General features: G+C 34.3%; 2 protein-coding genes across 2 annotated transcripts; both read right to left on the bottom strand.

The window, feature by feature from the left end:
* Window positions 1-2,061: 2,061 nt before the first annotated feature.
* Window positions 2,062-4,735, bottom strand: LOC116001349 (enhancer of mRNA-decapping protein 4-like). The gene is made up of 9 exons (XM_031241231.1): window positions 4,504-4,735; window positions 4,335-4,384; window positions 4,189-4,238; window positions 3,964-4,114; window positions 3,631-3,852; window positions 3,294-3,422; window positions 2,533-3,204; window positions 2,338-2,419; window positions 2,062-2,257 (listed from the first exon to the last, which is right to left on the bottom strand). The coding sequence occupies exons 1-8, from the start codon at window positions 4,733-4,735 to the stop codon at window positions 2,369-2,371; spliced, it is 1,557 nt and encodes a 518-aa protein (XP_031097091.1). The 3' UTR covers window positions 2,062-2,257; window positions 2,338-2,368.
* Window positions 4,736-5,855: 1,120 nt separating this feature from the next.
* Window positions 5,856-10,865, bottom strand: LOC116001348 (methanol O-anthraniloyltransferase-like). The gene is made up of 2 exons (XM_031241229.1): window positions 10,303-10,865; window positions 5,856-6,812 (listed from the first exon to the last, which is right to left on the bottom strand). Exons 1-2 carry the CDS (start codon window positions 10,750-10,752, stop codon window positions 5,856-5,858), a joined length of 1,407 nt encoding a protein of 468 aa, XP_031097089.1. The 5' UTR covers window positions 10,753-10,865.
* Between the last annotated feature and the right edge of the window lie 1,338 nt (window positions 10,866-12,203).

Raw genomic sequence — 12,203 nt, 5'->3', positions numbered from 1 at the left:
AAAAAGAAAACCAAGGAAAATAAAGGAAAATAATAAGTATTGCCACGTAATCATCCAGATCAGCAATCAATCGGAAGAAAAGGTTTGAAACCGGCTACCAGGTAAAATTGAAGGTATTTGGAGCATTGAGTGGAGTAATTGCACGTTTTTTTAGTTCAGTGGTCTGATTGCACTTTGGCGTTACGTTCAGTGGCTAATTTGGCCCTTATTCCTTTTTTTTTTAATTATGTTTTAAATTTCTTTTTATAAAAATTTATTTAGAAGATATGAGCCTTTACTTAATATATATAGCATACAAAGTCGGTTTTATTGATAACCGACGTCGTAAGTATTTACGTTTTTTTAAAAAAATTTTATTTAAAACATACGACGTCGGTTTTTAAGAGGAACCGACGTCGTAAGCTGTATTTTTAAAAAATAAAAAATATATATATATATAATATATACGACATCGGTTCGCTTTCGAACCGACGTCGTATAGTAATTTTTTTATTTTAAAATTTTTTTAAATTACATACGACGTCGGTTCGCTCTTGAACCGACGTCGTATGTTTTTTCGTAATTTTTAAAAAATTTTTAACGTCGGTTTTTTATGAAAATCGACGTCGTATCCCTTTTGAAAAAAATTTATAAATATACATAATTTTTTGACGTCGATTTTTTGAAAAACCGACGTTGTTTAGGCGACGTTAAATGTGTTTTCTGTAGTAGTGATAATAGCAATAAATCGAGACTACTCTCCTTTGCTAACGAAGAGTCGCAAGTCGAAAAGTAGGGGGCTGATGATAGATATATTGGAGATGGAGTCGGGGCAAGCCAACCCGAAGAGGAAACGAGAATAACTCGAAAGGGGACCTTAGCCTAGGGCCGCCCAAGGCCAACCTCAGCCTAGCATTGGCATGAGGAGGCGTTGGCCTTGTGTGCTTCGCATGACAAGGCTGACCTAGGCTTCGGTTATGGACATAATCAAAGAAGATCCAATCGCCCACCCTATTTTCTTGGGGGCGGTTAGTAGGTAGTCCGTAGCCTTAGTATAAATTAGCTCGTTCTTGTCTCATTATAAGGACATCATTCATTCACCTGTAATCTTCTTACAATGCTTATTAATACAAATCTTGTCTTTGCGACACATATTTCTTATCTTTTCCATTTCGTTATCCATTTATTTATTCCTTTAATTATTGGGTTAAGTAATTCGGGCTACCTGAGTTAATTTAATTCGTCAAGAACAGAAAAGGAAAAGCTACCAACGGTAAGAAGAAAGAGAATGAGATGATAAACTAACTCAAAGTATATTGCAATTGTTGCAAAAAGAAAAGGAAAAAAAAAAAGAAAATATCATTAATAAAAGGGAAAAGGGTCAAATAGGCCCTCGAACATTTCATAAGAAGTCAATTAGGTCCATAAACTTTTAAAACGAGTAATTAGACTGATACACATGATTTTATACCTTTATTTGCCCCACGATTCAGGAGTTTTGTTGCTTATTTCCTTTACCTTGATACATTTAAGGCTCGTTTGTGTGTTACATTTGATCAATCTTAATTTATTCACAAATGAGGAACAAAGGAAGGATTTTTGGTCATCTCGGACTAGTTTTCGAGACATGAGGAATCAACCACGGGACGGAAATGAGCAACGGAGCACGAAAGGAGTCAGAAGAGGACCAGGAGGCCGCCTCACGGCCGTGATCTCCACCGCGGACAAGCAGCTGGCCACGCCACATCACGGCCCCGATCCCGGCCATGATGGTTGTCGTGACCCGGCTGCTGTCCAGTATTTATTCCGCGTTTTTCTGATATTTGGGGTATTCCGAGCCCTAATTTAGTTTAGTGCAAATTTTCCCTTCTTTAGAGTTTTCCATAGCATCGAATAGAGCAGATTTACATCATTGAATTCGGTTACAAGCTTGGAATCATTGTTTGGATTGGAATTGCTCTCAAGAATTGTTAGTAAAGTTTTCCCTTTTATTCTTTAATTTTGCAGCTATGATTTCAGTAGTTAACTCTTGCTTTGCTTTGTTTACTTCAATCATGCGTGAATGTTGTTAACAGCTGTGCAGATCTTTGATCAAAATACTCTTTTATCATGCATCAATTACTGTAGTTTCTTTCTTAAATCTTAATGCACATAGCCTACTATTTGCAGCATCATATGAAAGTTGACTATTACTTTCCCTATTAGTTTGTATCTCGTCCAACCACGGGATCTTAGCCTTGAGTTGGCTTGTATAATGAATGCTCAACTTCATTATGCCCTGTAGTTATTAAAGTAATGAATTGGTTTTTCAAAAATTAAAAAAAGCTTCAAGAGTGGATTTCATTTATGCTTAATTACCTGAAGAGCTTGCTTGCCAGAAGTTTGAAGTTTAGCCTTGATTGTTTTCTCCAATTGACTCAGTCTTATCACTGACGCCCTTCTGCATCACAAAGAATCAATTAAAACCTGAAATATTATATATATATATATATATATATATATATATATATATATATATATATATATATTCAAAGATGGAAAAATTTTCACCACCTGAAAGGCTTCTGAAATAGCTTTCGATACTGTTTTCTCTATAATGGGTGTTATAGCCTGCACAACAGTTTGACTAATGGCACTTAATTCCTTGGAGATCATATTAGTCATCTGTTGAGTATGGTCATGTAACAGCTTTTCCAGCTTTTCCTGCTTTGCACTTTCTTCTTGAAGATGACGAACCCATAAATCATGAACATAAGTATTAAATTCTTGTTCAGTACTAGATTCTGACCTCTCAAGCACAACATTGTCGAATGGAGGAGGTAAACACTGTGATAAGTCCAGAGCATACTTGTGAATAGCCTGTGTTTCAACACAATACACCTGAACTAAATGTTCACATGGCAGTAGGTCCCTTGTCCCAGTGAAACTAAGTATTGGCATAGTAATAGTAAATTCAGCAATGTAATTCATCCTTGTGGCTGCCGGGTTAGGACCATATTCTAGGTGCACTACATATATAGAATTCTTTTTGGCATTTGATAATAAGAGTAAACCAGCTCGTGGAAAAGCCACAACTTGATTAAAAAAGGCCTCTTCAACTCGAGTTTCAGCTGAACTCTTCAGCTCTAATGTCTGTGTACAGTGCCATGGCTCAGCATCACTTGGAACCAACCAGCCTTCTTCACTTGCTGATGACCATATCTTCACTTCTCGATTAAGTGGGCCCTGTGAACATCTTCAGCTCTAATTAAGAATTGTTTAATACTTCAAAATAAACATGAATAGTAACAGTTTTAAGGGAAATCCACACATACCCCAGTAATTAGTATGATGTGGTCAGGGTTGTTTGGAGGAGCAAAAAATGTAACAGAATTTACAAGCTGGCCATCATGTGGCCTCAGTACAGCAATTGGGATTGATTTGTGATCCTCCCAAATCTTTATCTGTTTAAAAGACAAAATCCACATACACATGCATAAATAACAAGGGCTTATGCTTGGTTCCCATAGACTATAACAAGCCACTGGCAACTATAATCTCTATTAAATGAAAAAGAAAAAAGAGATATTAAGTGAAGAAACTCAAGAAAGAGAACCAAGTGCTAGAAAAGTATTTCAACAAACTAGCATTGCAAAGTAGAAATTAACCAACCATGCCATCTACTGAAGCAGATACAAGAAGAGTGGTGGTCTTCAACTGAGACATCGATAAATCAGTCACTTCTCCATCATGAGTACCAACAAGCTGGACACCTTCAACAAAGCGGTCAACTGGACACCTCAGCGGTTTTTCCGCTGAAAATACTTCATCTTTTCCAACTTTTGTGGTATCAATTTTCAGAACTCTTTTTCCAATCCCAACAACAAGAATTTCCTGTGTTAAGGAGGAGCATGATAAAGCTTAAGACAGCTTAGAAAATGAGAAAGCCACAAATCAAATGATAGAATAATTAATGCTAAAAAGTATCATATTCTCAGAACAAACTTGTTTTTCGCAACAGACTCGTGGGTGAAAAGATTCTCCTTCTCCCACAATTTGAATAGCAATGACTATCTGGCTTGTTATTTGTGGCTTGTGCTTGTTGTCCTCATCCTCAGTGATTTTCCATATATAAACCCGCCCATTAACACTTGCACTTTCAAATAAGCACATAAGCAAAATAAATAAAATACATATATAAAGAATGGGGCAATCCTGTGAACAGAGTACCTAGCCAAAAGGTGAACATCCTCGGCAAAGAAAGCCAGGTCTGTAACCCTCTGTTGAGGTAAATTTAGCCAAAATTAATACCCATTTCAGCCAGAAAGAAAAAGATTAATTTTCTTTCTCATAATAAAGAATGCAAAGTGAAATACCTCATCAAGACCAGACCTTGAATCGTTGATGTTAAAACACTTTTGACGTTAAGGACCCGAATGAGTGACATCATAGGTCCAAACGGATAGCATATGTGTGTCTTGGCAACTGCGAGTCTCCTGCCTAAAACAAGGCCAGGAAATGGAGAATGATTTGAAATGCCAATACGATCGGCTTTAATCGGCACCTCACCAGGCAATCTCACATCTATATCGTATAGAATGTGATAGCCACTCAAATGCCGGCCTTTAGAAATGGTGCGGTTGTAACGCACGCTGCCTCTGCCTCCGCCTCCGTCTCCAGTCGGCTGCGTATAAGAAGCAGAGGGTGGGGGAAACGGCGAAGAAATCATCAAGTTAGGGTTATTGGGATTCCCCGAAGCTGACACAGGTGAAGCCATTGATTCTGAGAGAGATCGGATCGAATAAACTGTATATATCTGTTGACACTGAAAATTTAACAAATGTAATTAGTTTTTATTAGATTTGAATATATATTTGGATAATATTGATATTATCTAATTTGTTAATTAGATAATAGCAAAAGAGTTTGAATTTATCAAAACTCTTCTATCCTACTCTTATAAATAGTAGCTTTTATTTTTATGTAAACATCTCGAAAAAATCATAATAAAAGCAGTAAAAGCCCCCCAAGCTCCTCCATGCCGCCCTTCAGGAGAACAAACATATAAGTTCTTCGTCAAATCAAGCCACTAGAGATCCGGGGGTCCTTCGATGGAGCGTCAAGATCCGGGGGTCCTTCGATGGAGCGTCAAGACATCAATTGAATCCGAGGGTCCTTCAATGGAGCGTCAAGACATCAATTGAAGAATCAGAGGATCATCCAGAGATATTGTACCCACACCCCATATTGATATATATACATGTAACAGGAATTTTGAATTTTATATATATTCAAATTTCTTTGTTCACAATATCTATCTATCTTCTATTGTATTGTATATATCTTCTTCTTTTTTCTGAAAACCAAAAGAAGAATATTATTATTCTATAATTTCAGTAAAAAAAGAATGATACAATAAAGGGACAGTCTGAGAGCCATTACGGACAATCTGATTCGCTGACCTATTGATATCAATCATAGATAAATTGTCAAAATTTTTCATGAGAGAGTTTGTAATGGGGTTATGCAGTTCATTGACTGTACTAAAAACAATCAGTCTCCAGTTGTCCTAATGTCTTTGCATATGTGTATGAACAACTAGAACGTAGTATATCTAACAAAGAAATAAGATCTTGTAAGTTAGGATTTTGGTTGACATATAGAATTATTCAACATGAAATAATAAACATATATAATTAATAAATAATTAATTAGTTAGTCAAACACGCGCCATGACATTAATAGTTTATTCATAATAAGGACATATGTGTGAAAATAAAATATTAAAAGTTTAAAACTACTAACAACATCAAAGCAAAAGATCCAAATAAACAATTTAGATGGAAATAGGAGACTTAACGTTTATTCCCTCTCATTACATGTATAAATAGAAAAAATCACTTTTGTGCTCGAGTCATCTTCCTAAGCTCATATTGAAATTTTTCCATAATTAATGGAGGCAAAGCTAACGCCACCAGTTTACCCTTTGTGTCTTCCATCATTTTATGAGATACCAAGAACCCAACGCCATACCCAACGCCATAAACGCCACCAATTACAGGCTTACCCCACCCAAAATCCACATCATCATATCCAAATCTTGAATTGTCTGTTATTAAGAAGTTCCTTAGTACAGTCCCCCTTGGTCTGCCACTAGTTACCATAAGATCTATAGTCGATTTTACATAATCGTCGTTAACAGCATTTTTAGCCTCCCTAATCAATTTGGCTGCGTATGATATCGGATTTGAACACAACAATTTGGCTGTGGTCACCGCTGCCGCTAATACGATTGCATTACCATAGTATCCAAGGGGCAGTTTCGAGTCTTGCAACCTTTCTCGTATATTGACAACAATGGTCAACAACACTGTTGAATTAGGGTCTGGTAGGAGAGCAATGGTACGACATTTCCATAAGCACGCAGAAAGTGCCTCGAATGTGGTACTTGAAGGGCATTGGTCCTTGATAGCTTGCAACTCTCTTGAGCCAAAAGTGAAAGAACGTTTGATCAAGAGGGAGTGACATATATTTTTGCTAAAAAACACACAAGGGTCACTTGCCAGCTTTTGTACGTTGATGAATTTGGTGGTACGCAACAATTTTTCAAAGTCCCACCACCTTGTAGTCTTGGATAACTCGAAACCCTTGAACTCGTTGTGTTCGTAGGTGATGGTTGGGGTTGGCCTTGCAGTTAAGAGGCCTCTCTCCCAACTCGGAATTATTGAAGGAACAGAAGCACCCTGTACCAGTTCACTCACCGCATTTACAAACTGAATGAACCCTTGGGCATCCATCATAGTGTGGTTGAACCTTATTCCCAATGCAAAGCCACCACAAGTAAAACGGGTTACCTACATCACAATACATTATACGCAAGTAATGCTATTAAATGGGTGGAAAGGTATTAGATAATGATGATATTTTTAAGTGATGTACAGAGTTAGGTACGTCAACAAGTTTAGTCAGCTTGTCCACATTGGTTAGTTAAGAGTCTTTTTTACTCGATTATTAATAGTATAGTGATATATGCCCCTACAAAAATCGATCACTCTCTTTTTCACTTTTTGATGTGATAATGTGTAGTAAGTTGATATTTGAAATAAATAAATAGAAAGTAAAACATAAAAAGTACGTGTAGCAATTTTTTACGAATCCGAAAGTAAATATTTCTCCAAAATGTTTAATCCAAGGTTGAAATAATACCAAAAGGTTTAGAAATTTGCGTTTGAGAGATGGATTTTTAGTATTTATATTTGGAGTAAATTCCAGTAACAGGGCGTTTGGTTGGATGGAATGAATTATATGGGAAAGGAATTGTATTTTCAATGGGAAAAGAATAATGTTGGAATAAAGTGGAGTTTAAATTCTAGTGTTTGGTTTGCAGGAATAATAAAATTACTGGAAATTTCAATTCTAGTGTTTGGTATACATTGGGAATTGAAAGGGACTAAGTAGTATAAAGTTCAAAATGCCCATCATTGTTGTTGTTGTTGCTGTTGTTGTTGTTATTATTATTATTATATTATTATTATTACTATTACTATTACTATTAATATTACTATTACTATTATTATTAATCATCTTATATGACAAGTATCTCTTAGATCCATTTGCATATTCAAACACCCAAAAAAAATATAACATATTAAATTCAAAATTTTGTTTTCCAAACTGTAAGCAAATACGCTATATACACATCAAATTTAAATACTTAAAAGAGTTTTGAGAAAACATACTTGATTAAGGTTGGCCTAAAATGATTATTGTTTAAGAACGACGTTCTCTATTGACAGTAGTTGAAGAATAATACACGCTATCATCTAGAAGGGAATGTGGGGCATTAATTTTAGGTTAAAAAAAGGGGATGGGTAATTTTGCCTTATGATTCTCTTTTTTTCTTCCTAAAATTCACGGAATTAAAATCCTAAGGGGGACCATGGGATTCTAATTCCATGAAAATGAAGGAATTGAAATTCTCTCCAACCAAATTAAGGAATTTAGTTACTTTTGGAATTAGGTGGGAATTAAGTGGGAATGTAATTCAAATTCCCTCCAACCAAACGCCCTATAAAGGTCTTCCAAGTTAGAGGCATTATCAACTTTGGTCCTCAACTTACAAGCCTACCCTAATAAGTTCTCTAACTTCTCTAAAACTACCAATACCAGTCCTCTGAGTTTGAGATGCTACCAGCTTTAATACTCAACTTATAAGCCTACCCCAACAAGTCAACTTCTCTAAAGTTACCACAAATAGTCCTATGTTTTTTTTTATAATTTTTTTTTGTAAATGAGTCCTAAAAATTGTACTATAATTAGAAACACACTTATTGGATCTAAATGTGCATATTCTATATTTTGGATTATATATATATGTATTAGTTTGATAGATTGAGTATAATATCCAATACTATCAACTGTATTTCTATATTTTAATCACAAATAATTTCTATTTTTTTTCTTAAGTTAAGTTGTGTCATTTATAAACAAATGTTAGAATTTACAAATTTATTTTCACAATTATGAAACTGCCCAATTGTAAACCCTAAACATTAACTCATAATTTTAAATACTCATTTTTTACTCTACTTGGTAAAAAAAAAATATGGTAGATATAATATCTTAACTCTACTAAATCTTCACACTTATGAAAATTAAAAAAAAATATGTAAAAAATTTCTCTAATTGTTGATATAAAGGAAAATATACATACGTTTTCCTAGAATACGTGATTTTGTTGACATACAAAAAAAATACTTTCCCCATAGTACAGATCATTTCACACAACAACTCTCTAAATCTCCTTACAAATTTTGATTTTAAGATTATCCTTATATTGATTGGGAAGAAAAGTGGATATTACTACTTTGCCCTCCAATTTCACTGTACTTTTACAAATTAAAAAAAAAACCAATGAAGGACTATTAGTGGTAGCTTTAGAGAAGTTGGAAGACTTATATTATGATAAACTTGTAAGTTGAGGACCAGTGAGGACCAAAGGTGGTAGTGCCTCAAACTCAGAGGACCTTTAGTAGAATTTGGACTATTAGTAGTAGTTTTAGAAAAGTTGGAGGACTTAATGTGATAGGCTTGTAAGTTGAGGACCAAAACTAGTAATATCTCAAACTCGGATGACCTTTAGTGGAATTTATTCTCATATTTGAGGATTTTTTTTTTGTTTGGCAGAAGGGTCAAATAGGCCTATATACTACAAGTGATTGTTCATCCAGCACCATGAACTACAATATGGTCCATCTAGACCCTCAAACTTATTATTTTGGAGCAAGCAAACCCTCTAACCAATTTGTGACCTGTAATTGCAGGTATTACAGGTCATCTAGAGTTCTGGTGAACCTGCGACGAACATCCGACTAAATTCCGACAACTATAATCACAAGATCAATGACCGGCGATCGTTGACTGTCGCTGTCGCCGGTCGTGTTTTGCACGGGCAGAGAAGGCGACTAGTCATCTTTGGTAGAACACGACCGGCGACAACGACAGTCAACGATCGCCGGTCGTTGATCTTGTTACTATAGTTGCCGGAATTTAGCTGGATGTTCGTCGGAGGTTCACCAGAACTCTAGATGACCTGTAATACCTGCAATTACAGGTCACAAATTGGTTAGAGGGTTTGCTTGCTCCAAAGTAATAAGTTTGAGGATCTAGATTGACCATATTGTACTTCATGGTGCTGAATGAACAATCACTTGTAGTACATAGGCCTATTTGACCCTTCTGTCTTTTTTTTTTTTTTTTACAAAAGTCTTATTATCAAAAGAGCCTATAAAAAGTTTAAATATGAATTGATTTTTAAACACTCTTTAAAAGTTTAAATCAAGTATCACCTGAATTTTACAAACTTTAAAATTTTGAAATGAAACCTAACCAATTTTTAAAGACTCTCTAAAATTTTGAATGGGATGCCTTCAAATTTTTAAAGTTTATAAAAGTTATAAAGTGTGAATTGAATACACCACCATAGTTTTTGACAAATAATTTGATAACATTTTTTGTATTAACTTTAGCGATCATGTCAAATTTTGTCAATTTGTAATTTCATTCAATGATTGGTATCTCTAGAGAGAAAAAAAAAAGTTTACGATTTTCACATTTTTTTAGTACTACTAATTTTATTATAATGTACGGAGTAGTATTTGTCCCTACATTTTCACTTATCAACCTTGAATATTAGGTAGAAAACTTTCCTTTTCTGTCTTCTTCAACCCTCATTCAAACTCTCAACAAAATGAAGGTAGTCTAGAGAAGGTGACTGCTAAAGTAAAGTTTTAAATAATGAAGTAATTCAAGAGAAAATAAATAAATAGCTCGCTATTATATTACTTGAATAAGTAGAAGAGGGCAATCAATGATCCCTTTGGAGCCAGGCACAGTGTGGAGGAGTTGCTTCAAGTATGGACATGGTGGCTGCATGGATTTATCACTTAGCTGCTCAAGCTTGACATTCGCTTTTGCTTCAACAAACAAAATCCCTTTCCCATTGCAATTCACTATCAGTTTTCTATTCTCCCCTTCAAAAATCCTACCCGCCAAGGGATAGTAGAAAACAAGTGCTTTAGCTAACCCTTCTTTGATAGCCATTGCTGGATCTTCCCCTCTCCTTTCAACACAGTTCCTGTAAAACATCAAAACTGGAATATGAACTCGAATGGTGCCTTGATCGTCGATATCGGAAAGCGGTTTTTGTTCATGAGGTGTGGAGATTGATGGCACAATAAGCTGAGGCTTGCTTCTTTTTACACAGAACAGCAGTGGAGCAGATAAACATGCCATTGAAAATGCAATTACAATTAAAATTTGTGTTCAGGAAAGAATCTTAAAGCTTGGCTTGCTGCTCCACTTCAATCTCTATTATAAATAGTTGCAAAACACTAGCCCAACAGTTGCAATCGATGATTGAGTAACCAAAATAGGAAAGTTCATTTAAAGCTCACTTAAATGTAATAATGACATGACATATATGAACTCAATGAAAGTTGTCCCACTGTCAACAATAGAATCATAACCCCAACGCCGACACTTTTTTGAATTGGGATTCAACATGTGAGAGTACGTTTTGGGAATTGGGATTTAACATGTGAGATCAGAGATGCCGCATGACATTAATATTTAGGAAAAATGATTTGTGATAGGTATTTAATTAATGATTTGTGATAAGTGAGTATCAAGATAATGATTGCTAATGATTTGGTGATTATTTTAAAAGTAATTGTGATTGATCAAAATGTTTAAATAAGATAATGATTATTTTCGTAATAATTAATAAATGATTAGACAATAATTTTATAATTAGTTACACAATAATTTTATAATTAGTAATGCTAGTAAGTAAAAAAAAAAAAATTATGTGTAATATTTACATCTACAAAATCTACATATCTAATATCTAATAAGAGCCAATAAAGTTATGCCTTAACCGAACTAAAAAATGTTAGAGTATCTAATTGTTTGTTGAAATGAATGGTTCTACAGATTATTTTCTTTTTATTATTTAGAACAAAGACTCAATACTTCACTTATGTTTTTGCATTAATGGGAATGATTTAGGTCATTATAGTATTAATATTTTTTATTATTTCTATAATGGTACAATTGTACATTATTTTATAAATATTGTACTATTATTTAATCAATTATTGTCAATTATGCCAACTCTGATATTGGACAATTTTTTAAACATTGGACATTCATTCAATTGCGCAAAGCGCTTTATTTAACTAGTATTACAGATAAAAGATAAAATATTTGGTGTTGTGTACATCTTTCTCGATCTTTCATTTAAGGAGTTAAGTTTGTCATAAATATTGTCATTAATAAAATATTTATCTGCATAAATATTTTCAACATGACAATTACCAATAACCATCATTAATATGACGTTGTCCTATCATCTATTGCATTAATTTGAAAATATGATGTTATTTCCTTTCACTGTTCTATAAAGAATGTTGCATCAAAATAGAGCTCTAGTTTTCTTTTTTCAAAGAATCAATAAAATCTAACCACACTCAGCTTCATCACGAATCAAAGATCAGTTCTACTTTTGCTTTTGATGAGCTGATTCATGTTGTATTTTTTTTTTTTTTTTATTGTTATTGTAAGTTGGAATTCCCAATTTTAGGTACTTTAAAGTTGAAGGAGAATACACTGCGATGGTTATTACCTTCTTTGCCCAAGCTTAGAAGACTTGTTTAACTACTGCAATAGGAAGTTCAACTTGAAAA

This window comes from Ipomoea triloba, chromosome 13 (genome assembly GCF_003576645.1).
Source record: "Ipomoea triloba cultivar NCNSP0323 chromosome 13, ASM357664v1".
NCBI classification, from domain to species: Eukaryota; Viridiplantae; Streptophyta; class Magnoliopsida; order Solanales; family Convolvulaceae; genus Ipomoea; species Ipomoea triloba.
Note: the sequence above shows the minus strand (reverse complement) of the source record. Positions and strands in the feature narration are given on the sequence as shown.

Bases quoted from the DNA above. Each gene is read 5' to 3' on its own strand.
- LOC116001349 (XM_031241231.1), bottom strand. From the start codon at position 4,735: ATGGCTTCACCTGTGTCAGCTTCGGGGAATCCCAATAACCCTAACTTG. The intron at 4,239-4,334 runs GTATTTCACTTT...TTACCTCAACAG, and splicing joins CAAGGTCTGGTCTTGATGAG to AGGGTTACAGACCTGGCTTT. The intron at 2,420-2,532 runs GTGGTGAAAATT...TTTGTGATGCAG, and splicing joins CTATTTCAGAAGCCTTTCAG to AAGGGCGTCAGTGATAAGAC.
- LOC116001348 (XM_031241229.1), bottom strand. From the start codon at position 10,752: ATGGCATGTTTATCTGCTCCACTGCTGTTCTGTGTAAAAAGAAGCAAG. The intron at 6,813-10,302 runs GTAATATAATAG...ATTGTGATGTAG, and splicing joins GCCCTCTTCTACTTATTCAA to GTAACCCGTTTTACTTGTGG.